The 24,476-nt window shown below is 36.3% G+C and overlaps 7 protein-coding genes across 15 annotated transcripts; 4 read left to right on the plus strand and 3 right to left on the minus strand.

The window, feature by feature from the left end:
* Positions 1-300: 300 nt before the first annotated feature.
* On the plus strand, positions 301-2,147 carry LOC104703629 (FBD-associated F-box protein At1g60410-like). 2 transcript variants are annotated; one of them, XM_010419672.3, is made up of 4 exons: positions 301-417; positions 501-1,456; positions 1,538-1,672; positions 1,775-2,147. In XM_010419672.3, exons 2-4 carry the CDS (start codon positions 518-520, stop codon positions 1,952-1,954), a joined length of 1,254 nt encoding a protein of 417 aa, XP_010417974.2. In that variant the 5' UTR covers positions 301-417; positions 501-517; the 3' UTR covers positions 1,955-2,147. The 2 variants fall into 2 exon arrangements, with proteins under 2 accessions (XP_010417974.2, XP_010417973.2); XM_010419671.3 differs by lacking the exon at positions 301-417 and having other exon boundaries at positions 430-1,456.
* A 1,711-nt stretch (positions 2,148-3,858) lies between these two features.
* Positions 3,859-5,699, plus strand: LOC104703628 (FBD-associated F-box protein At1g60410-like). Of its 2 annotated transcripts, XM_010419669.3 has the most exons (4): positions 3,902-4,024; positions 4,097-5,013; positions 5,103-5,243; positions 5,341-5,699. In XM_010419669.3, the coding sequence occupies exons 2-4, from the start codon at positions 4,114-4,116 to the stop codon at positions 5,518-5,520; spliced, it is 1,221 nt and encodes a 406-aa protein (XP_010417971.2). In that variant the 5' UTR covers positions 3,902-4,024; positions 4,097-4,113; the 3' UTR covers positions 5,521-5,699. The 2 variants fall into 2 exon arrangements, with proteins under 2 accessions (XP_019082784.2, XP_010417971.2); XM_019227239.2 differs by having other exon boundaries at positions 3,859-5,013.
* Positions 5,700-7,274: 1,575 nt separating this feature from the next.
* On the plus strand, positions 7,275-9,713 carry LOC104703632 (putative nucleoredoxin 1). The gene is made up of 4 exons (XM_010419675.3): positions 7,275-7,546; positions 7,745-8,224; positions 8,310-8,789; positions 8,880-9,713. The coding sequence occupies exons 1-4, from the start codon at positions 7,442-7,444 to the stop codon at positions 9,549-9,551; spliced, it is 1,737 nt and encodes a 578-aa protein (XP_010417977.1). The 5' UTR covers positions 7,275-7,441; the 3' UTR covers positions 9,552-9,713.
* On the minus strand, positions 9,686-11,450 carry LOC104703630 (actin-related protein 2/3 complex subunit 3). 4 transcript variants are annotated; one of them, XR_002032890.2, is made up of 6 exons: positions 11,145-11,356; positions 10,985-11,059; positions 10,714-10,822; positions 10,352-10,621; positions 10,096-10,245; positions 9,686-9,950 (listed from the first exon to the last, which is right to left on the minus strand). XR_002032890.2 is itself a non-coding variant. In XM_010419673.2 (6 exons), the coding sequence occupies exons 2-5, from the start codon at positions 10,985-10,987 to the stop codon at positions 10,113-10,115; spliced, it is 525 nt and encodes a 174-aa protein (XP_010417975.1). In that variant the 5' UTR covers positions 10,988-11,059; positions 11,145-11,450; the 3' UTR covers positions 9,686-9,950; positions 10,096-10,112. The 4 variants fall into 4 exon arrangements, 2 of the variants coding, with proteins under 2 accessions (XP_010417975.1, XP_010417976.1); XR_015562637.1 differs by having other exon boundaries at positions 10,985-11,054; positions 11,145-11,310; XM_010419673.2 differs by having other exon boundaries at positions 10,096-10,255; positions 11,145-11,450.
* Positions 11,451-11,706: 256 nt separating this feature from the next.
* Positions 11,707-14,464, minus strand: LOC104703633 (pantothenate kinase 1). The gene is made up of 10 exons (XM_010419676.2): positions 14,149-14,464; positions 13,871-14,032; positions 13,638-13,684; positions 13,405-13,521; positions 12,950-13,069; positions 12,758-12,852; positions 12,582-12,675; positions 12,366-12,497; positions 12,161-12,273; positions 11,707-12,093 (listed from the first exon to the last, which is right to left on the minus strand). Exons 1-10 carry the CDS (start codon positions 14,192-14,194, stop codon positions 11,868-11,870), a joined length of 1,152 nt encoding a protein of 383 aa, XP_010417978.1. The 5' UTR covers positions 14,195-14,464; the 3' UTR covers positions 11,707-11,867.
* Positions 14,465-17,385: 2,921 nt separating this feature from the next.
* On the plus strand, positions 17,386-20,600 carry LOC104787124 (type 2 DNA topoisomerase 6 subunit B-like). Of its 4 annotated transcripts, none has more exons than XM_010512644.3 (11): positions 17,406-17,550; positions 17,653-17,761; positions 17,866-17,949; positions 18,035-18,061; positions 18,215-18,323; positions 18,430-18,505; positions 18,978-18,998; positions 19,122-19,318; positions 19,452-19,596; positions 19,682-19,996; positions 20,099-20,600. In XM_010512644.3, the coding sequence occupies exons 1-11, from the start codon at positions 17,506-17,508 to the stop codon at positions 20,396-20,398; spliced, it is 1,428 nt and encodes a 475-aa protein (XP_010510946.2). In that variant the 5' UTR covers positions 17,406-17,505; the 3' UTR covers positions 20,399-20,600. The 4 variants fall into 4 exon arrangements, with proteins under 4 accessions (XP_087316102.1, XP_010510946.2, XP_087316103.1 ...); XM_087459977.1 differs by having other exon boundaries at positions 20,107-20,249; XM_087459976.1 differs by lacking the exon at positions 18,978-18,998 and having other exon boundaries at positions 17,386-17,550; positions 19,101-19,318.
* Positions 20,601-20,782: 182 nt separating this feature from the next.
* Positions 20,783-22,432, minus strand: LOC104703634 (galactinol synthase 4-like). Its single transcript, XM_010419678.3, has 4 exons — positions 21,960-22,432; positions 21,544-21,867; positions 21,316-21,450; positions 20,783-21,224 (listed from the first exon to the last, which is right to left on the minus strand). The coding sequence occupies exons 1-4, from the start codon at positions 22,287-22,289 to the stop codon at positions 21,006-21,008; spliced, it is 1,008 nt and encodes a 335-aa protein (XP_010417980.2). The 5' UTR covers positions 22,290-22,432; the 3' UTR covers positions 20,783-21,005.
* Positions 22,433-24,476: the final 2,044 nt, after the last annotated feature.

The raw sequence follows: 24,476 nt of genomic DNA on the forward strand, positions 1-24,476 counted from the left end.
CTTATATGTAGGTCAATAAAAATTGAAATTAAAGAGAAAAATAGTCCTCCAATTAATATTTTAAAATACCTTTTTACTAAAGTATTTATTTTAGCTACTTTATATTTTTTTTTGACCATATTAATTACAAAAATAGAAAATGTATGGCCAAGATTTTATTTTAAACAAAAGTCAATCATTTATAGGATAAGTTTGTAAAAAGTAGTAAAGAGGAAAATGAATCATCTGATTGACAAAAAAAAAAAAAAAAAAAAAGGAAAATGAATCATCTTTTAATTTAAAAATACCAAAAAGAGGTTAGTAAGATTGAAATTTGAAAGGTCACGACTCACGACGTGTCGTGGTCTTGGAATTGCGACGTTGTCAAGGAAACTATCACAGAGATCTGAAATCTAGCAAGCCACCGAATTGAAAAAGGTTCTTCTTCTCTTCCTTACCCTAGCTCTCTCTCTCTCGCCCTTATCTCTGCCCTAATCAACTTTCTTTTGTGTAAAATTTAGGGTTTTCGGGAGAGACCATGGCTACAACGTCTCTAAACAGCCAGAGAAAGTCTATCAAAACCGAAGGGAGCTTGGTGAAAGACAGGTTAAGTGATTTGCCATGCGATGTGTTATGTCGGATCCTCTCTCAACTCTCTACCAAGGAATCGGTTAGCACTAGTATCTTGTCGAAGCGTTGGAAAGATCTCTGGTCACAGGTTCCTGTTTTGGATTTGGGTTACGATGATTTCAAAGATACTGATTTCGATTTGATGGGCTTTATAGATTGTTTTTTGGAACCTGACCTGGCTTTAGACTCGTTCAAGTTGGTTTATGATGTTGATATTGAGCACTGTCATGATAGTTTTGTGTCCACGATAGATGAAGTGGTTGAGCGTGGAGTTAGTCATCTAACTATTGATAATATGGTGTCTGTTGAAGATACCTTGGTTAGGATGCCTCTCTCGCTCTATTCATGCTCGACACTGGTGGATTTGACTCTCTACACTGGTGTCTTTGATAATCCACAATCAGAATTGGTTTCGTTACCTCGTGTCAAGACTATATATCTAGAGGGGGTCAAGATTGATGGCCATGATGTTCTCGAGAAACTCATCTCAAGCTGTCCGGTTCTCGAGAATTTAACCGTGATTACATATCCTGAGGACTATATGGAAGTTGCATGCGTTCGTTCTCAATCACTGAAAAGCTTCACACTAGAGTCTCAGCGTAATCCCGAGGAAGAACAAGATCCCGATGTTGTAATCGATGCTCCAAAACTCGAGTACATGAGTGTTAGTGATTACCGGCCTGAACGCTTTGTCATACGTGACATTGGCCCTAACGCAAAGGTTGACGTCGATGTTATGTTTGACCACATCGACCTTGATGATCCATTGGAGGCAAAGAAGATCCGTAAATTCCTCTTTGGGATATCCAAATTTCACGAGGTGACCATCTCAGCTGGAACCCTAGAGGTACGCACACATAAGTGATTAGTTTTAATAAGAGTTTAATTATGATTGTATTCAATCTCATATTTACTATTCTATACACAGGTCATCCATGAGTACTCCCAGGTGGGAAAGTTGCCTAAGTTTCTCAAGTTGACTCGATTGGATGCTTCACTATCTTCGTGGGAATACCTACCAGCCTTTTTGGGATGCTGCAAGAATCTACATTCGCTGATTCTGGTGCGTTTCATTAAAATGCCTTTGTTCATGTAATTACATTGAGCTTGCTTCATATATATACCAATAAATCTGTTCATATATATCATTTGTTTATATTACTAGGAACTTGACCACATTCCAGAGAGAGAGGAGATTGAACTATCACTAGTGCCTCAATGTGTCTTATCCTCGCTCCACTCTCTTCAGCTCACGACACCACAAACAGTAAGTAAAATGATGCTAGTATCATATTTTAGGAACAACTGTAAAGCCGTGAGGAAAATATTTTTAAGTTGGCCGTAACAATCATCAAGAGAAGCAAAAGGGATATATATCAAGGAGAGGAGATATATAGTGTAATGTTGTTGTTATGCTTACATTATATTTGTTTCTCACATAAATTCAGTTTACCTTACCAACAGTTATTGTAATACTTTTCAGATATTTTGTTGACAATGGTTTTATTCATATTTCCTAGTTTTTAAAATTGATGTTATTCGATCGTGTTTAATTATGTGAGTTTGAAACCTAATTCTCTATGCATTGTGAATATTGTTCCTTAGTTCTTTAGCTTGCTCGATCTTTATAGAATTCATGTATAGATTTATGGGATCTAACAAATTAAGAGTTAGATTTGAAGATTTATGATGTTAATGAGCATTTTTTAAAATTATTTTATAACGTTAATGACCACTTTTTTTGATGAAGCATTAATATACCACTCTCGCTTTATTTATGTGCTACATTGGTGGTTTTGACTCTCTTTTGTGTTGTCATGAAAACTTATTCATGTGAATTCAAAACACACTCTTCTTTTCATTACCTTGAGGAAAACGCAAGAGCTATATATTACAAGAAAGTAGTAGAATAACTTGCGGAATTACCAATGGTTTTAAATCCGTAGATGTATAATTACCAACAAAAATATAGATCCTTCATCATGGTGGACAAAATCATTGTGTATGATTTTTGTATACATATTGTACTATTTTTTCAATCACAGAGTGCTTTCTTGTTCTATTTTATTTGTATCGATATGCACCGACTATTTTTTTTTCTTTCCAATAACTTTTATTAATCAATTGGATATTACAACATGTACCAAACCAATACAAAACTTCGAAAACAAATTATTACGAAGCAGAAATATGTGCCATATAGTGAAGATATCAAATATGAAAAAAATGAATTTGACGATGCTTCCTTCAGATAAGCCTTACTTGTATGCACTATATATTTAAAAAGAAAATGTTTAACAAGAAATATAATTCGGTCAAAACAGGCTAAAATCTAATTTAGTTTTGATTATTTTTATTGCAATCAATTATTTATTTAGATAACTTATTCTTCAAAAATAGATACAGTATATTGACTAAAATTCACGAAACACAATTTCTCACAAATATTTAAGGTATGCATATCAAAATTAAAATTTCAAAAGAAGAAGATAAGCAATATTTTTACAAGGTAGATATAAATACAATAAGCTCTAAGTTTCTAACTTTTGTTTTTAATTATTTTTTGTTCTCATTCTTTGTGTTTAAACTTTCACTTATGTAGTATATATACTACAAAGTACTAAACAAAAACTATCATGTTTAGTAAAGATAAGGTTTATATATGAAATCAAGTAAAAAATATCAAACTGATTTTTTGCAAAGTATAAACACGATAAAACTTAGTATATAAATTTAGAACTTTTGCTTTTAAAACCTACTCATTTTTATTTTATTTTTTTGTACTTTCGCTTAAGTAATTATTGTAATTATCTTATATTTTGCTTTCTAGTTACCTAGTTAATTCTTAACCAAAATAAATTTAAAAATTAAGTCTTAATTGTTAAAAATGTATGCTAATTCAATCATATTCTAATGTACTTTGTGAAGAAGATATTTTTTGTAGATAAGCTATTATTTTTTGACTAATTTATCCAATTCAAGAGTAAGTTTTTTCACCATATTAATTAAAAAACTTCAAAAAATAAAGACCAAGAGTTAAACCAAGTCAATCATTTGTAGATCAATAAAGATTGAAATTAAAGAGAAAATAGTCCTCCAATTAATATTTTAAATTACTTAGTATTTATTTTAGCTACTTTATATTTTTTTTGACCAGTTACATAACTAGAAAATATATGGCCTAGATTTTAATTTAAAGAAAAGTCAATCATTTGAGCATAAGTTTGTGGAAAGTATTAAAGAAGAAATGAATCATTTTTTAATTTAAAAATTCCAAAAAGAGGTCAATAAAGATTGAAATTTGAAAGGTCACGACTCACGACGTGTCGTGGTCTTGTAATTGCGACGTTGTCATGAAAACTGTCACAGAGATCTGAAATCTAGCGAGAAGATCTCTGCCACCGAATTGAAAAAGGTTCTTCTTCTTCTCTTACCCTAGCTCTCTCTCTCGCCCTAATCTCGATCTGCCCTAATCAACTTTATTTAGGGTTTGCGGAAGAGGCCATGGCTACAACGTCTCTAGACAGGTTGAGTGATTTGCCATGCGATGTGTTATGTCGGATCCTATCTCAACTCTCTACCAAGGAATCGGTTAGGACTAGTATATTGTCGAGGCGTTGGAAAGATCTCTGGTCACAGGTTCCTGTTTTGGATTTGGGTTACGATGATTTCAAAGATACTGATTTCGATTTGATGGGCTTTATAGATTGTTTTTTGGAACCTGACCTGGCTTTAGACTCGTTCAAGTTGGTTTATGATGTTGATATTGAGCACTGTCATGAGAGTTTTGTGTCCACAATAGATGAAGTGGTTGAGCGTGGAGTTAGTCATCTAACTATTGATAATATGGTGTCTGATGAAGATACCATGGTTAGGATGCCTCTCTCGCTCTATTCATGCTCGACACTGGTGGATTTGACTCTCTACACTGTTGTCTTTGATCATCCACAATCAGAATTGGTTTCGTTACCTCGTGTCAAGACTATGTATCTAGAGGGGGTCAAGATTGATGGCCATGATGTTCTGGAGAAACTCATCTCAAGCTGTCCGGTTCTCGAAGATTTAACCGTGATTACATATCCTGATCCTGAGGACTATATGGAAGTTGTATGTGTTCGTTCTCAATCACTGAAAAGCTTCACACTAGAGTCTCAGCGTAATCCCGAGGAAGAACAAGATCCCGATGTTGTAATCGATGCTCCAAAACTCGAGTACATGAGTGTTAGTGATTACCGGCCTGAACGCTTTGTCATACGTAACATTGGCCCTAACGCAAAGGTTGACGTCGATGTTATGTTTGACCACATCGACCTTGATGATCCATTGGAGGCAAAGAAGATCCGTAAATTCCTCTTTGGGATATCCAAATTTCACGAGGTGACCATCTCAGCTGGAACCCTAGAGGTACGCACACATAAGTGATTAGTTTTAATAAGAGTTTAATTATGATTGTATTCAATCTCATATTTACCATTCTTTCTTGCTATACACAGGTCATCCATGAGTACTCCCAGGTGGGAAAGTTGCCTAAGTTTCTCAATTTGACTCGATTGGATGCTTCACTAGTGCAGTCTTCGTGGGAATACCTACCAGCCTTTTTGAGATGCTGTACGAATCTACATTCGCTGATTCTGGTGCGTTTCATTAATTTGCCTTTGTTCATGTAATTGAGCTTGCTTCATATATATACCAATAAATCTTTTTATATATATGATTTGTTTATATTACTAGGAACTTGACCGTATCCCAGAGAGAGAGGAGATTGAACTATCACCAGTGCCTCAATGTGTCTTATCCTCGCTCCACTCCCTTCAGCTCAAGACACCACAAACAGTAAGTCAAAGGATGCTAGTTTCGTATTTTAGGAACAACTGTAAAGCGTTGAGGAAAATACTTTTAAGTGGGCTGTAACATCATCAAGAGAAGCGAAAGGATATATATCAAGGAGAGGAGATATATAATGTAATGTTGTTGTTATGCTTACATTGTATTGTTGTCTCACCTAAATTCAGTTTACCTTACCAACGGTTATTGTAATACTTTTCAGATATTTTGTTGACATTGGTTTTATGTTTCCTAGTTTTTCTTAATACTTTCGTGTTTAATTATGTGAGTTTGAAACGTAATTCTCTATGCCTTGTCGATATTGTTCCTTACTTCTTAGCTTGCTCGATACTCATTTATGTGACTTTGAGAGTCTATTTTCTCTTCTCATGCAAAGTAGTTTCTTTGAACGTTTGTTGCTATAGTTTTTTGCATACTTTCTTTATTTCACAAAGAATATTAGACAGAAAAAAGAATGTTTCACAAATAGTATCATTCTACATTTCTAATGTGATTTTTATGCTAAAATTTCTATTTACCCTTAAACATCTTTGTTCATTAATAATTTAAACATCTTTGTTCATTAATAGTTTTTCTTAATTTGTGTGAAATTTTTCAAAATGGCACTCTATGTAAATCACAGAGAGGTATTTCACATGATATGTTAGGACTTAGTATAAAATAGTAAATACACTATACAATTAAAAAAGTTGATATATAACATATCTGCTCACAAGAAAACAACCAAATGGTTGCCCAATCTAGAGTAAACTTAATGACTTAATGTAATCTAGTTATAAGATCCAATTACTTTAGGTCACCTCGTATATATGTTTAATCTTTAATGTGAATCCAACTCTTATCAAGACATACGCCAACAGGCCAAAATGTTCTTCCGGAAACCACCAAAGTATTAAACCATCTTTGTGCTGACTACTTCACACTAAGAGTTTGACCACTAGTCCCCGGGCTTAATTCATTAACTTTGGTGAATACCGGTTTCCTTAATTACTACTAGGTTCCACTTCAGCCATTGTACACAAAGCCTAGCAATATCATCCAAAACAAGTATCTTGTGAATAAAGACAGAGAAAAACTGTGCTTTTTGCAAAGCCAAATCCGAGACTATGCAAATACAAAACGATTTTTGGAGAGCACGCTATCTATCACCAGAACTGAAGCTCAAACAAATAACATTGCCATAGCACTACTTTTGAAAACGAATCAAATAGTTCCACCGAGAAAGATTAAAGCTTTGTTTGTTTTGTCTCCAACGTAAATTAACCCGGCCACGAGCAAGAGACAAAAACACAATTCAATTTTCGATCTTTACAAAATGCTATTGTAAAAACTAAAAAGGCTATAACAGAATTAGACTGGTCAGGAAAAAAAAAAAAAAAACAGAACAACGTAAGCTAAAGCTAACTGCACAAAATGTTTTACAAAAAGAAAGAAAAATTGACTCCTAACATCGAACCCGGAACCCTAAATACGATGTCAAAAGAACTTGAAAGAGTTCGTTCCGAAAACTTTTAATACTGTGGTCCGTCGATTTATTACCGGGAACTGATCTTGACTGTACACGTGTCTTGTACTCGTCAGGAGCAATAAATAACCCTTATAGTTTTGTAAATATTTATGATTAACCCCAAAATATTTCTATTTTACAATATACACCCCAATCGAATACATTACTACTACGGCTGACTTTTTAAGAGTTTTGTTTGACCTGATTTAAAGCGATGATTCTGGTTTACTAGCTATGGTCTTCAATCATCAACTAAACCGGGAAGGGAAACCAAATATAATTTATGTTGGTTAGCCAACAATTTTTATAGTCTATCTTAGCTTAGGTCTTTGATTAACGAGTAAGGAATACAATTTTTGGATTATATAAAAAACTTTTAAAGAGACGTTTTTGTCCAACGCTTCCAGCTTACAGAGCAGTCGTCTTCGTTCGTGAGCTCGTAATTGCGATTTTCTCAGCTTCGGTTACCCGTACAAAGCCATGGCCGAAACCGCGAAAGAAATCAACGGCGGAGATGCTCAGGATCTTCTCTCACTTCTCTCTTCTCCGGCGAGGGATTTCCTCGTTCGTAACGACGGCGAACAGGTTAAAATAGCTTCTCGCTTCTCTCTCTCTCTCTCTCTCTCTCTTTCTGTAGTTGACCTGATTTTTGAGTTTTATCGTCGTCGATCTCAACTTCTATGTGCTTGTTTCTCGATTCTCCCCTGTGATTGTTCTTTTGGAGAACCGATTACGGTAGAGTTTGACTGGTTGGTTGGTTATATGAATTTTTATGATGTTCAGGTTAAAATTGATAGCTTAATAGGGAAGAAGATTGGATTCTATTTTTCAGCTGCGTGGTGCGGACCGTGTCAGCGGTTTACTCCACAGCTGGTTGAAGTCTACAACGAGCTCGCTCCAAAAGTTGGTTTCGAGGTTGTTTTTGTGTCTGGCGATGAGGATGAAGAGTCCTTTGGTGATTATTTCAGTAAGATGCCATGGCTCGCTGTTCCCTTTGCTGATTCAGAAACACGTGACCGTTTGGATGGGTTGTTTAAGGTTACGGGTATCCCTAACCTAGTGATAGTTGATGATCATGGTAAACTTGTGAATAACAATGGGGTTGGTGTCATACGAAGCTATGGAGCTGGTGCCTATCCTTTCACACCTGAGAAAATGAAAGAGATCAAAGAGGAAGAAGATAGGGCTCGGATAGAGCAGACATTGTCATCTGTCTTGGTTACTCCTTCACGGGACTTTGTGATTTCGCCAGACGGAAACAAGGTACCCTTTGATTATATATAGCTTTGTGTGATTATGTTTTTGGCTTTGTTGACTTAATGAGGCTGATCAGTTGCGTTTTCATTAGGTACCTGTATCGGAACTTGAAGGTAGAACCATTGGCCTTCTCTTCTCAGTTGCCTCTTACAGCAAATGCAAAGAGTTTACTCCAACGCTTGTTGAGTTTTATTCGAAGCTGAAGGAGAATAAAGAGGATTTTGAGATTGTGTTGATATCTCTTGAAGATGATGAGGAGTCTTTTAATCAGGACTTTAAGAGCAAGCCATGGCTAGCATTGCCGTTCAATGACAAAAGCTCTTCGAAATTGGCTCGGCACTTCATGCTGTCAACGTTACCAACACTGGTCATTCTCGGACCAGATGGAAAAACCCGTCACTTGAATGTCGCTGAAGCTATTGATGACTATGGACTTCTTGCTTATCCTTTCACTCCAGAGAAGTTTAAAGAACTCGAGGAGATAGAAAAGGCAAAGATAGAGGCTCAAACGACCGAGTCACTTCTTGTCTCTGGTGATCTCAACTATGTTCTCGGAAAAGATGGGGCTAAGGTATTGCTCTCAATACCCTCTTCGTCTTCTAAACACTGTTCTTCGAGGCTGATCTGAACCAACCTATAAAAATTTGGCTTTCTTTGTTAGGTGCTTGTTTCGGATCTGGTGGGGAAGAACATTCTTATGTACTTCTCAGCTCACTGGTGTCCTCCTTGTCGCGCCTTTACACCAGAGCTTGTTGAAATATACAAGCAGATAAAGGAGCGGGATGAAGCGTTTGAATTAATTTTCATCTCCAGTGACCGTGACCAGGAATCATTTGATGAGTATTACTCACAAATGCCGTGGCTGGCTCTTCCATTTGGTGATCCTAGGAAAGAATCCTTGGCACGAACCTTTAAGGTCGGTGGGATCCCAATGCTAGCAGCTCTGGGACCAACTGGGAAAACCGTAACAAAAGAAGCAAGGGACCTTGTGGCAATCCATGGAGCCGATGCTTACCCTTTCACTGAGGAACGTTTGAAGGAGATTGAAGCCAAGTACGATGAGATGGCAAAAGAGTGGCCTAAGAAGGTGAAACATGTTCTTCATGAAGAGCATGAGCTAGAACTGACTCGTGTTCAGGTTTACGTGTGCGATAAGTGTGATGAACAAGGAAAATTCTGGTCTTACCATTGCGATGAATGCGACTTTGATCTTCATGACAAGTGTGCTTTAGAGGAGGAGACAAAAGCAAACGGCGATGAGGTTGTGAAAGGAGGTGGCAGTGAGCACCAAGATGGTTGGGTTTGCGACGGAAACGTGTGCACCAAGGCCTGACTGATAGCTTCAGGCCCAACAATAATGTCACTATGTGTATGCTAAGCTATTTCTTTACCCTGTAAAATTTGATGAGAGTGTGGAAGTGACTACAATCTTATAAGACTTTGGAGATGAACTCTGTTAATCTGAAGTAGTAATAAAATTGATCTTCTTATTTAACTGTGATCTTGTATCAACAAATTTTAGATTCCAACAGGAGTTGTATGGAATAATTCATTGGCACACCCTATGTATATATATATTCAGAGACAAAGAGAGAGCTTTCTGCTCTCAGATGGAATTTGTCTTCTTGCTAAACACCTATGCAGCGGAAGCTACAAGTGGTGATGCTCATGATCTCCAGTGGCTTCGGATTTTATCATTCGTAATGGACAGCAAGCAGGAGAGAATAACCAACTGCAAAATAATGAAAAAATTCAGATCAAAAGAAGACCTTGTTAAGCTTGAAATGTAGTAATATATATGAACTATTTGAGATGGATCTACGATCATTGTGGGACTTTTTGGAGAACTGTATCCAGTAAACTAAAGTGATACTTACCAGTGATAATCGATACATCATAGGACAACCACGTTCATGAACTTCCTCTTGGCGAATGCAAGCCACCATTTGTTTGGTGTCCCGTTGGCTCTATACGCTACACTCAGTAGCCTCCCACTCGTCTCCTCACGAACTTGCTTCAGATAGTTCCTGAAAAGATCTGACATTTGAAGCCAACAGAAGACACAAGGCTAAGGACCTAGTAACCAAAAGAAAAAACCCAAGGGAATCAATAAGAGTTAATTAGACTATGTACCTGCTTCATCCTGGGACTGAGGAAGCGAAAAGAGTCCCGGGAAAGGAAAGCCAGTTTCTCCAGGAACAGGAATATCTTCTAAACCCAAGTTAATAATCGCTTTAGTTCCAACAGCCAAGGTTCTACAGCCTTCGAGCCTCTTTAACGCCACGTTTATGTAGAACGTCAAGTAAATAAGGAGCTTATCAGCAGGACTTTTGATATCAAAGTTTGTGAAGAAGACATTCGCACGAAAGAAGGTGATTGCCTCGTCCACTATATCAGTTTTATCTACATTATAAAACAAGTTATAAACGCTTTCATGGCAATTTTGGAAAAACAAAATCAACATATATGGCTTTGTTTGAACTAAATAATAATACCTTGTTCTGAAACTGGTGCAGGACCTTTTATATGGCTCTTAAGTGGAAGCAATGGACAACCACATGCCTTTGTTATCCCTTCTTCTTCCACAAAACTCGAGTGATAAACCTGATTAGAGCGTTTCACCATAACAAACTGAGCATCACACATTTAAACAAGCAGATAGAACCAATGAAACAATCTCATCGAAGATCTAAATCAAAATTCACTAGTTACTAGCCATAAAAATTGAATTACGATTGATTCTGATGTGAAAATAATGATCCGTACCATTGTTGAGCCCAATTCGAACAACAAGCGGTAGTATCAGGTAAGGAGAAGAATCGAATCGAAGGTGGATCTACACTGCCATTAAAAGATCATGGAGATATAAGAATCAGGGAGTTAGGTGAACGAATGATATGAAGATGTAGAATAAAAGATTTTTTACCTGTTGACTGAAGATCAGATCAATTCCAACTTCTTAAAGACTCTGACGAAAGAGAATTGAAATGTGATGGAGCTGTGTAGAGTTCGCTCGCACGATCCGTCGTGACTCGTGATGTTGCGGTGGTCGGGAATGGTTTATTTAGGAAGCTAATCGTCGTCGGCAAGACGAAAAAAGAAAAAGGAATGAAGAAACTTCAAGAAAGACAAAGAGGTACGACTGACACGTGTAAAGCCACCCGAATGTGGAACATTGCTTCGTACCGGGTCTAGCCGAATGTTAAACCGGTTTTGGTTTTTATTTTTTTGAGTTTCTCGGTTTAATATGAATTTACATCGAATTTATGATCTTATAAATTCGGTTTTAGGGGTGTAATTTAGTCAAGCAATAATTGTGTTTAAATTTCTCTGCTATTTCTTCTCATGATTGGATAAAAAAGTTGATACCGAAGACTCAGTAAACCAAAACTTAAACAGAAATGCACAAAATATAGACATTGAACCGAACTTAACCAAGCTCTATAACTGTGTATTTGATTCTTTATACGACTATAGTACAAGTTACATTGGGGACATATACATGAATATTAATAAGTGAATCATGTTTGCATAAATGTGTCTTACATATTCAACAAATATACTACTAATGAGTACAGCTCTTGATCCAAACAGTTTAATTAACATATTTCTACACTGAGTTTGATAACAATACACCGGGTGGTGGTAACTAAACTAAATTGATGCTGCATTCTATGGTTTCGCTATCATTTAAATTAGACGTGACTGGGATGTGCCGGAAGCTGTCACCTGAACAGTTGAGAATTGCTCTTTGCACAGTATGATGATGTGGTTTTGAATCGTTAGTACTATGAGTTTTGTAGCTCGTGAATGCTCCTAATGCTCCAAGAAACCCTTCATGTCGTAAAAACATTGCCTTCGCCTCGCCTCTCGACCTGCAATGAGAAAGACATACATGAGTTTTAGATATGGAGGGATTGATTAAGTCAGTTTTGGATTTACCAAAAGTGAACAGCAACAGAGATTGTGTCCATGGTGTACTCTAGCCCACGGATGAAAAATCCACCAAAGAAAATACGCTTAAGACCGAATCTGAGAGCATTCAAATAAGCAATCTGGAGAGAAAGCGAGACGGTAGGAAATGTTACAATCCAGTCAGACTTCAAGATTTCTGTTAAATGGCATAGACATGTTCAGAGAAACTGACCTGACCGATGTTATTTGATATCATTCTTAGAAGGGATCTTGCAACATCTTCTGGCTGGTAATCTTCAAGTTCTTTGCCATCAGAAATTGGTTTCCCAAAGCTGGAAGCGATAGCTGTTGAGGACAGACCAATCTACAGAAAATATCATAAAGAAGGTTTGGATTATACATATTGTCAAATCTATAACTTTAGCAAAACCAAGATTAATCAATTTACCTTTGAGTAATCTGTTCCACCGTAGATATCCCCCACAAGCATGTCAATTACTCTGTTATTTCCATGGTGACTTAACTCGAGCAGCTCATCAAAACTGAACTTAAAGAGATATTAATAGTTTACTCAGGCAAGGAGGAAACAACGTTACATGAATAGAGTTAACTAAGAAGTCACACCTCTTGCATTTTGTTAGAAGCTTTCCAAGACCTAAAAACGTGCCTCCACCAAGGCTTGTTCCACTTATCCGCTCATACTTTCCATCTCCATCGACCTACAGAAGAACGAGTTTGAGTAAACAACACCGCTGAGAAGTAGTTGCAAACAGAATCAAAGTGATCACTGATCAGAGAAACCAAACCCATAATGACCTTGATCATGCTAACCCCAGAGCCAATATTAACAAGTAGATATGGATACAGATCATTATGGTCGATATTGACAAAGTCCTTCTGGCCATCCAAGTAGGTAAAAGCTTCTCTTGGAACTGTCTGCAATCATGCAAGAATTTTTTGTTTCCGTCATATATCTTTTACAGAATTAGTCATGTAAAATAGTAATAACGAGAAGTTTGTCAAAACACTATTCTGCCACAGATGTCTTAATGCATTGAAGAAACTATCTCATAGAAGACACAGAGCACACTGCAAAAAACTATTCTGCCGTAGATGTCTTTAGTGTTACTCAAGTGTGTTAGCAAGGAGAAAAACATGAAGTACATTCGGAAAGCAGACACGACATACATATACAACAGGTGGTGAACCTCATTTAGGTAATGTCAGAATGAAGAGAAGATGGTGACAGGAATGAAAAAAAAAGAACCAACCTTTAGGAGAAAATTAACACCACCAACAAGAGAATGCATCTCATCTTCCTTATCGAAAAGAATGCCGAGTTTCTCCTTAAAGAGATCAGCAAACTTAAACGCCCCACCACCTGTGGCCTTTTGGAATGATCGGATAGCATAACAATTAGTAAGACCATACATAAATCAACTAAATTCCCACAGCAACATTCCTCACTACAAAAGCCTACAAACGATTGATCAGCTTTGTTTACCTTAACAGATAGATAATCATGGACTGCACCATTCTGATGCTGAACACCTGAATAGATTACCTCTGTCAGTTAAATAAAACACAGGGAACTCACAAATCAATAAACTTGTGCTCTTTGCTGATTCAAAGACACAAATTTTTTTTCGCAAATTTCAGCACTCTGAAGTTAGTTAGAAAGGTTCAGAATACATATTGAAACAGAGAGGTATTAGATCACAAAAATCAAAACTTTACCGGAGTGGTGAAGAATATTGAATCGAATGAAGTCTAAACAATCATCAATCTTTCGGGTCTCAAACTTAGCGAAACAAAGCTTTCCTTTGACAACAGAGCAACCATTACGAGACTCTTCTTCGCTTCCATTTGAAGAGAAATACACAAGCTTGACCAGAGTCCCTACCAAAAACCCCCCCCACCAATCGATTCCGGTTAATTCGAGACGAAACCCAAAACCGAACAAATCTAGAAACGAAACAAAGCAAACAAAAAAAAAGCCAATTTTTTGGGGTTACCTCCGATGTCGAGAGCCAAATGAGAGATTTGAGTCGGAGGATCCATGGCGGTTTTTTTTTTTTTTTTTTTTTGGATTCGTTTTTAGAGCTCCTTTTTTCAACGTTTAAATTGAAATATATAATTTTTTCAACGATCAACTACTTTAGATCTAAACCTATCTATCTATCTACTTTTGTCTTCCAACCATGGCTGACTTGTTTTTTCATCTCGATGGAGCAATTGTTTTTGGTTGTCCCAATTGATTTTGATTGCGTCAATTTCTAGAAATTTTCTTATTTTTAAAAAATAAATAAATAAAAAAAAAGTAAGAGAGACGAAATTTGCTGACTTGTCAGTTGGTCTTTTCAGGATTGGATAAAAAATATTTTATTATTTAATTTCTTTTCACTTAAAAAGAGGTGTTTTGTTTTAGAATTTGAAAGTAGAAGATACAACAATTGTGTTTTTTTTTAATTGGATTTAATTACAAAACGGTATAACAAAAACAATAAATAATACATAAGTCATCACTAGAAGCAAGAGAATCTTGAGATTAGAAAAAAAAAATCTTCTACAAAAAAAAAAAAAAAATTATTCACTTTTAAATGTCAAACTCGTGAAGTTTACCAGTTAAATTGTGTCGTAAAATGAAAATTCAATATCAGCAGACAGCAGTAAATTAATGCTTCCATTTGACTCCAACTTCCACCGCATTTGCTGATAAGAGATGTCGTACTGAGAAGATATGGAACTAAGTGCTTGTACTATGTCTTGTCTTATTTAGATATGGAAGCATTTGTCGACCACTTGTAATACCAGTCACTGTCATAAACCATACATTTACTTGCATTTCGATCTTGTAGATAGGGCCAGTAAGAACATTGGTTGGGATGGTCGGGGCATTTGATGATAACATGTGGCTAGTTTATATATAGAAGAAACCAATTTCTGAATTCAATATTAAGAAAATAATCGCTGGACTGAGTTAGGGTTAGGTTGGTTAAATCCACGATGCCCCCCCCCCCCCCCCCCCCCACACACACACACACACAAGCATCAGGAGAGTGTAAAAATGGTTATGAGGTTGCTGAAGCCTGAAGCTATAATTGTTGATTTCGAAAACTTTGCTTTCAAATTTGCAGGGTCTTTCGGTTTGAGATCAAGAGACTCGTCATTATAAACACCTCACAATATCTTAATTAACATGTTAACGTCTTCTCTGTCCATGTTAGGCTCTTCTCCTGTGTACGGTGTACCTCCATGGTTTGGATCCCTAACGATTTAATTTCACCAATATATAATAGTATAAAGCCTGACTAATTAAGTTTTGACGCCATGCTAAACCGGTAAGGAAATACTGAGTGATAGAAGAGAGAATTGCGTTGATTTTGTATCAAGTAAAAATCTTTAGTCATTGTTCGTATATAGTTTGGCAACGTTTTAAGTTTTTTTTTTTTTTTTTTGTCAACCATTGGTACTCGATCCCGCCTTCTACAAATGGACTTACCTCATGCCAGTGCACTAAGGTCACTTCACGTCTTAAGTCTTAAGGTCACTTTCAATTTTTTCTTTTTTCTAATCATAATTTGTGTCATTGTTTTTTCTAAGTAAATAAATTTAGAAAGTCAAATTAAAAATTAAATGAAAAGTACATGTCGCAAAAATAAAGCACCAAATATCCCATTGACAAGCAAAGTTAGGAAATACCTGATCATATTATATAAGACATATATAGAGAGTTAGGTTTTTTTTTCTTAAATTGATTATTTTTTAGTTCATATGTAAAAAAATTCTTATGATTTATTAGACAAAACAGTTGAAGTAAAATATTAGATATGTAAAATGACATAAAGTAAATATGAATAAATTTGACAAATTGGAACTGAAAAACTGAATACTAAACAAAGTTTTTTGTTTTGTAATATCATATTTTTGTTTTGATAATTGGCAATAGTTAGCTTTTTTTTTTGTCAAAAACCTTTGCCTTCATTCATTCAAATTGGATAATCAGTACACGTACAAAGAAGAAGCAAAAGCCAAAGTTTGAGACATTACAATATAAGGCAATCCCCAATGCCAAAAAAGTAATAAACGAGTTCATCGATTTTGGATCCAAGAAAGCTATGAACCAAAAGCTTGGGAGCCTAAAGGCACATGTGAGATCATGGAAAATCGAGATGCCATCCTCGAGAGCTTCAAAGGACAGATTAGTGGTCACAGTCATTAGACATTGTGACGTTGAGAAGAGATTCAGTGCGTCGGTGTCGTCCAGGGTGATAGGTACCCGCAGTAACATCATAACAAAGAATCGGGTAACTATGTTGTTGTAGTCGGGTAAGGGTTACTTTAACATCTAAAGCATAGGGTTTGGATCAATCTGAGAATTTGCAATAGAGGCAGTTTGGGATAGGATCCATATGAGGGAGGTGGTTGGGAAACGATGCTTCAACTTGTGTTCTTGAGATGTTTTTGTTCAGCAATGCTTTATCTAAGCACCTGAACCAAAAAGAAAAGGTATATATATTAGTACTGGTTCGTACTGTTAGTACAAATATATTAAGTGACTTACTTTAACATGTGGTGGTGAATGTTGTTGTTGTTCGGTAGATGTAAGACTTTGTATCAGCTCTACATCCAAAACAGAACCATTTCGATATCTTGCGGCAGAAATAAACACATTTGCAATTTTTGTTAATGGACTTCCACTAGGACGTTTTAATCGGTAAAATGGTAATCCTAGTACGAAAATGCATAGGGTGCGCGGTCGCTAGAAGCACGATTGATGTATCGAATATATCTTTGATCCACGCCATAACGGTTACAGCCATGAGCCAACCAAAGCAGATAGAAAAGTAGTACCAACTGAACAATTTTGAGATCAGTGTTTGGTGTCCACTGTCAAACTGATCGCCTCCGTGTGCAAGCAACGAGGGCCTAGTACCACAGGTGATCGCATAAAGTCCCGTGAAGAGAATCATTGATTGAAGAGTTGAAGGTGTTTTATTTCCCTCAGGTTGTAGATTAGGGTTATGAGCTTGGAGTGTCAACACACAATCAAACCCTATTTCATGTCGCACTTTTATTTTTATCTTCAATAATATTAATACTACTCATTTTATTAGAAAATCAAACAAAATAATTAGTTTTATATTTTTGGGTAAAAAAAAAAAAAAATATATATATATATATATATATATAAGTTATTTAGCCCAAAAATCAAATTATTATGAATTATTTTATTTTGTCCAAAAATAATTGATTTAATTTGACTCTACAGTCTACACAACTTCACTTTGGACTTCGGAGGAATTGGATTTCAAAATTTTGGGGATACGCGCGGGACAATAATATCGGAAGCGAAGGAGGAGGACCTGGCCATGCCCATGGAGATCACCACTGTGGCTCCGAAGCTTCTTCTACAAGTAAGTCAGCCATCGATCTCTTCTCCTCCGTTTCACCCCCTCTCTGGAAAATTTTCCGTTCTCAAGTTTTTCTTAGGGTTTCGATTAACTTGATTTGCGCAGTTGGTCTCGTCTGCTTTCCAAAGATGCCGTTTATCAGAAGATCTCTGTAGATTATCAGTTCTTCTTGATCAATCTACTGATACGGATCCTCCGATTACGTCTATTTCGAGTAATTTTCACTGATTTTTTTGTTTTCCGATTCTGGGTTCGCTCTCGAGTCTCGATTGATGCTAAATTGGTCTCGTTATCTATCGATTTGATGTTTCTGTACAGTTGCGGATACGGGAATCGGATGCAAACTGGAGCAGCTTCAGGATCTGAGGTGTCCTAGAGAGTTCAATGGAGTGAAGATTTGGGGTCTGTGTATTGATTTGATTTGATCTAATGCAAATTCTCTTAAGTTTAAAGCGATTCTGACTACTGTGGGTTTTATGTGATGCAGATGGGTTACTCTCTGTCAAGACTACTTGTAAGTTTTGGTCACTCTGATTGATTCTGCTTATGGCCTTTAGATTTTGCCTATTATAAGTTCAATAAGGGGAAACATGTTGAACTTACTGTGGAACTTGTTTATTGTTCTTTCTCTATATGTGTTTCCCCATGTGCTTGTTGGGAATTGCAGGCTTTACTGACGATGAGGTATACTATTATCATATAAATCTTGATGAGTATATATCAAACAAGAGACTTAAAAGGCAACCTTCTCAGTCTAAGAATGGTGTTAAGTTTAGGTGTGTAGACTCCTCAATCTATGTTTTTTTTTTTTTTTTTTACTGATTTTTAAGCCGTTGTGAGTGTCTTGACTTGTTTGTATATTCGGTTTGTGTTGTTTTTCAGTGGGACGGAAGTATCCTTGAGTGTTTTTGGGAGTATGGATGTTCTTGTAGCCCCGATACTTGGCTTATTTCAAAAGGTCTTCCTTTCTCTTCTTATCTTTTAAATACTGATTTCAACTGAACTTAAGTGTATGCTTATTGGTAGTTAGTGTGACCATAGACATGACATTTCAAAAATACTGCTGACAACTTGTTATAGAACCAAAGGCTAAAGAGCATACATATGCCCTATTTAAGGGAGAAAAATTCCAATGGCATTTGGTCATTTTGGGATGACAGTTTATGTTTGAAGTCTTTGAGGGTCGCTCTTTAGTTAATCAGTTGTTAATTAGGTCAAGCAATGACTCGGTGTCATGAATTACCAAAGCTTGTTTAGTGGTTAGATCTATCCTGCAGAGCTTTGGAAATTGATGATCTCGTATATCTTTTAAATTGGTACTGTCGGCCTCCTGATGCGATCACTTGAATGTAGTCGGCTTCGTCAAGTTTAGTTCCCTCATGATTGCTTAAGGTACCCTGGAATGATATATGTTCCCTGTTATCTTGCAGATGCTTGTTCTGCATATACCTGTAAGTTCAAGTTTCTCCCTTTGGCGACAATTTTATCTTGAAAATTGTTTCCTTACTCATGATAATTTAGTATCAGAACTGACAAATCATGGAACTAAAAAGTTGGTTCATTCTTCATCTCAGAATGTCACAATGGATCTGATGGTTAAACAAGGGGCTCCTCCTGGTACTCAAACTCAATACGTCTTTGCAGTGAACGCTGACAAAACTCCATGCTTTACTGCCTCCAATCTTGAACGGTTGAAGTTTGGTCTTGAGGACTATGTTTTAAGGCATGGGAACTGTTTGGATACAATGTGTGACCATTGCTTCTCTGATAGGTATATAATATGTAACACTATTTTTGTTTCTGGCACACTTAATACATAACTTAGTTCGTTTCTACTAATTGAAGTGTCTGTTAAGTTATTCTACAATTTAAGTCTGAAAAATCTGGGTATATTTTACTTTCAGAGAGCATCTTAAAGTTGGAAGTGGAACTATATGCCATGAAGACAAACATAAGAGAGTTGGAGGGACTGTTGAAGTGGTGATTGTGATAAGTGACTTGCTAGAGACAACTCAGCATTGCAGCAGATCATGCGACGGCAAAACAAAGGTTTGTTTAAGCCTCAAACTAATACAGTAGCTCATAATGAGATGTAATGTACGATTGGCGGATCTTAAATGATGAATTTCCCCAGGTTTTATACTTTGACAACTTCGCACCTTCCCCTGTTCCACATTTTGTTCTGAGTGCATTGAAAAAGATGGACTGGAAAAGTTACGGTTTGATCCTGGCGAATGTGAATGATCAAGATGGACATGTGTTTCTCGAATGGGAAAATTTTCCTTCATTTGTGCAAATAGAAATCGCCCTCCATTGGTATCACAATCAACATGCAACAAGACAGAAGAATGGGCCTGGTATAAATCTTGTGAAAAAGGGAATTAAAAACGCATTGGATGATTTGAAGGCTAAACATGAGGGTTTTCTTCTAAGCTCACATGCTCATAAGGTGCTCTATCGGTCAATCTCTTTTCAACTTTTCGTGTCAATCTCTTAAATTTCGAGAGGTTTGACCAAAGATTTTTTTGTTGTTGGTGCTTATCTTTCTTAGATTTGCAGCTATGTCCCTGACCTTGCAAGATCAATAGCAGGCCTAATATTCTCCTCTACTGACTTAGACTTCCAAGGAGATTGCTTATCGGTTCTTGGCTTTCAGCCTCAAGAAGTTGAACGTGAGGCTGTTGAAGACTGTATCCAGAGAAAGATAGTTACGGTTATAGGAATGAATGAGAGGAAACCTCAGAAAGACCAAGAAGCTGCTCCTTTCCTGTTTTTTGATGGCAATTCTGAGACATCATACTTTGAAGAGGAGGAAGTAGAAGGTGAGTATTACTCTACCTCACTGGAATGATACATTTGCTTCTGACAACGGATATATACTAGTTAATCGACGTGTAAAAATTGCGTCAGTTATTAGCTTCAGCCATGGCTACGAGTTCTCATGGTTTTGAGAAGAGCTGTTCTTAGAAACCTTACATGATCTGTTTAAGAATCTGCAACTTGTTATGTTCTTGAGATAGTTTGTCCAAAGCCAATAACACTTATTTACATCCCTTACTGATCTTTTTGTTTTCAATTTATGTTCGGATCGAGAACATTCCACGGAAACTAGAACCAAGCTCTATGCAGTTCAAAAGTCAGACATCATTATGATGCAGGAATAGTCAATATAGGTCACCTTGTAATTACTAGGCTTAACAGATTGAACATTTGTAGTGTTGTCTGTACACAAAGATAGCAATAGAAATACTTATTTCATTAGTAGTTTAACACACCTTACACACTTTAGCAAATACTATTGAAAACCTCTCGGGTCGAGAAAGGGCAGGTAAGAACTGTGATTCCAACTCACCAAGGTTTCTATATCTTCTTATACTAGTTCAAACTATGTTTACCTGTATCAAACGGAAATAGATAGAGGAACAAACCAAGTCTTGTGCCCTTTCCAGCAAGACATCTCAAGCAGCGGAAGGTGCAGGAAAGAAGGTAATTTCCGGTTCGAGTGCCGAAGCTAGGATGCTCGATTTTGTAACGGTTTCTTCCATATCTGCAGGGACTTTAGATTTGAAATCGAGAGTTTCATCATTATATACATCCCACCATTTACCAACTAGCATCTTGATGTCTTCTCTGTCCATGTTAGTTTCTTCTCCAGTGTACCTCCATGGCTTGGATCCCTATTATTATCACCATCCAACATGAAAAATATCAAGTTTCAGCAATAAGCTAAACCGGCTCGGATTTGTTAGCAAAGAGAGAGGTACTTACAGCTGCACAGTAATGAACAACCTTGACCTTCTCAAGCTCCACGTTCTCAGGGTGACGCCAAAGCATAGCCAGAACCAGATTGTATACCAGAGGGATCGGTTTGTAAACTTTCTCGAAGAACATATTGAGAAAATCCTGTCCAATCAAAGTTACAAATAAAATATCATCAAAATCAGGTCTTGTTTTTTATTTGAAGCATTAAAAAACCGATGCACTAATGTAACTCACTTGTTCTGCAAAAGGTGAAGGTGGTGTGATCTCCAGGGTCTGGAGGAGACTCTCATAAGTCAAAAGACTAGGCTCAAACACAAACATACCGGCGTTGAAATACAGAGGTGGAGGAGGAGATTCCATATCTTCTGGCCATGTGACCTTCTCCGGGCACTGTTGACAATACCCGATCGAATACTGCAGCGAGTGGCTCCATGTTTTCTCACAGAAACAGTCCATCACGGCATGAAAGTACCCATCAGGCAAATCGAAGAGGTTATCGATATTGTCAAAGACTTGGATATCGGCATCAAGGTATATCATCTTGCTGTACTCTTCAAACTGCAAGAAGTCTTCAAAGGTAAGAAAAAACCACAAAGAACTTTGACTATATCACATCTTAGCTAAGTTTTGTGAAGAATCGAGATACTTACGTTCCAAATACGAAGTTTTGAGTAGTTGAGAACGTAATACGCCATGGCAAACTTGACTTGGTTGTCTGGAGGGTGAACAGGCTCGATCTCACGCACAACGCAGCCTTGAGACCTCAATATCTCTCTATGTTCCTCAGGCACATCAGGCAACATAGCAACAACAAGAGGATAAGCACTTTTGACCTTACGCAAACCCTTTGCTAATCCCACCACTCCCTTCACGTAGTCTCCATTTCCTGCCAAAAACGTCACATAAGCTCTCGTTGGAGGTGCTTCTTGATACGCCTTTTCCGATACATAGGTCGAGTTTACGGGAATCTCAGGGGCCATTTTGGGCAAAAGAAAAAGTATTAGGATGGGTTAAGAGGATACTTTGGAAAGTTCTCTCAAGTGTTTCAGAAGTAAAAGAAAAAAAACACAGTTTTTTTTTCTCTGGGGATATGTAAAACTTTTAGTTTGGTTACTTGGCTTTTGAGTAAATTACATGAAGGCTTGATTAAATAGAAGTAGCACGAAGGGTAAATCCGGAACAAATTAATGGATTACTCTGTTTTTTTTTTTTTTTTAAGTGTTTTCAGCTAGTTGCAGTTTTATAACTTTTAATTACAGAACCTGAAATCTTTCAGATATAAAACTTTTAACCTTCTTGTATTTGCCATTTTTTTATAATTAATCGTGGGGGTGAAGAAATCAAAGCTCAAATATTAGTTTAAGTAAAATTCAAAAAAAAATTATAAAAAGTTAATGTGAAAACGAAGTTAAATATATAAAAATTTTGTGAAAATCGTTTTCAGAGATTTTTTTAAAAAATATATATTGTAACGAAAAGGCATATTCAAAAGTACTCGTAGTCGTACGTGGAAGGTAGTATACCTCCAATTCCAAGGATGTGGCACGAATGTGTCAAGGCAAATGTAGAATTTGGCAATTAAGTTAAGTATTATGAGAAATTTGTTTATTAATAAACGGTGTTAAGGTGCGGTTAGATGGTTTTTTAGATAGTCTATAATCGATTTTCCGGTTATTTTGTTTAGTTATTCAACTTAGCAAACATTTTGCCCAAAAAAAGAAAAATCACCTTAGCAAACATATGATTACTAAACTAATCATAAGTAGCTATGGATAAAAAACTTAATATTATTCATAATGTATGTACATGGTATGCATGTATCCATACATACATATTTCGTTTCATGTACGAAATGGCAAAATGATAATTCAATACGTACATGCAAAAGTGATAAACCTTAAACATTTAGTACAATTGCAGAATGTGTTATTTCATTACATAACAAAAATGTGAAAATTGGTACTTAACTAAAATTCTAATATTTTGAATTTGGTAAATTATTTAAATTAAATATTTCAGAATATATACATATATATAAATAATTTTATGATTTTTTATATATATATATATAATTTTGATTGGTTTTTAGCCAAAAAAATATTAAGAAGACTACGTAGTCTTCTTCTCTAAATCAAAAACAAACAGAAGCGTTGCATCGGTCTCAGTATATTATTATTAGGTAACCTTTCTATCTTTTTATCAACAAATGAAAACAATGTGCCCAAATTCCACAATTATAATGCTATTTATATAACGCTCTTGTCGGTTTGGCTAAGTCTTTCTTCTATTCGACTACTAGTATTTTTTATGTCGGTTGGCTTTCCCATTTATTTTATTTTATAATCTCAAACGTATGGCTGTCTGTCACGTAGCTGTTTAGATTTGATTTTGTATCATATATAGTAGTATACGATAAATAAAAATATCACTATTAAGATTTTGTAATTATAGATAAGATAAAATAAAATATCAAAAAGTAATATTGGTGTGGGAATGTGGGTAAGATCTACAATCTCTTGCAAAAGAGAAGAAAATATATATGTAGGCGAATAGAATAAGAGCTTTATGACGTTCAAGACAATTAATAAACAGAATCTAGGAGGAGTTTACTTCTTTTGCTCCAGTGTTAATTCTACGTATTCATAATGGTGCTGCGGACAAATTAGTCCTACGTGTTCGGTCCCAACCACATTTGATTATGTATGTAAACAATGTTTTTTCGTGTTGACTTGTTTGAGTTAATCTAGTTGTTGTTGTCAAAAGAAAATTAAAAAAAAAAAACTGAATCATCTAATTTGAACGTCAATGGCGTGAGAGAGCTTGAAAGGATCAAGAGTCTGAGGCATGAAAGCCCATATATAGCATGAGGGCCTGATAAAAATAACAAAAAGAGTGTACGTAGGACTAGCTAGGAGACTAGGAGAGCATTTGGACTAAAATGGTGTAAGAGCATGAGACGTGAGAGCACGTACGTGGCTTTAGAAAGTAAGTAAAATGGCATATATATGAGCATGATACGTTTAGAGCATGTGGCATGCTCATATGACGTAAAGGCCAAGTTTTCAATTAAAGGTTGTGAGTTGTGACCACCGTCGAGAATTTGTTGATTGTTGTGAAGCACTCTAACCGACCGAAGAACTGTTTTTACCCTATCTCAACACATTTTA

This window comes from Camelina sativa, chromosome 7 (genome assembly GCF_030686135.1).
Source record: "Camelina sativa cultivar CO46 ecotype springtype chromosome 7, ASM3068613v1".
NCBI classification, from domain to species: Eukaryota; Viridiplantae; Streptophyta; class Magnoliopsida; order Brassicales; family Brassicaceae; genus Camelina; species Camelina sativa.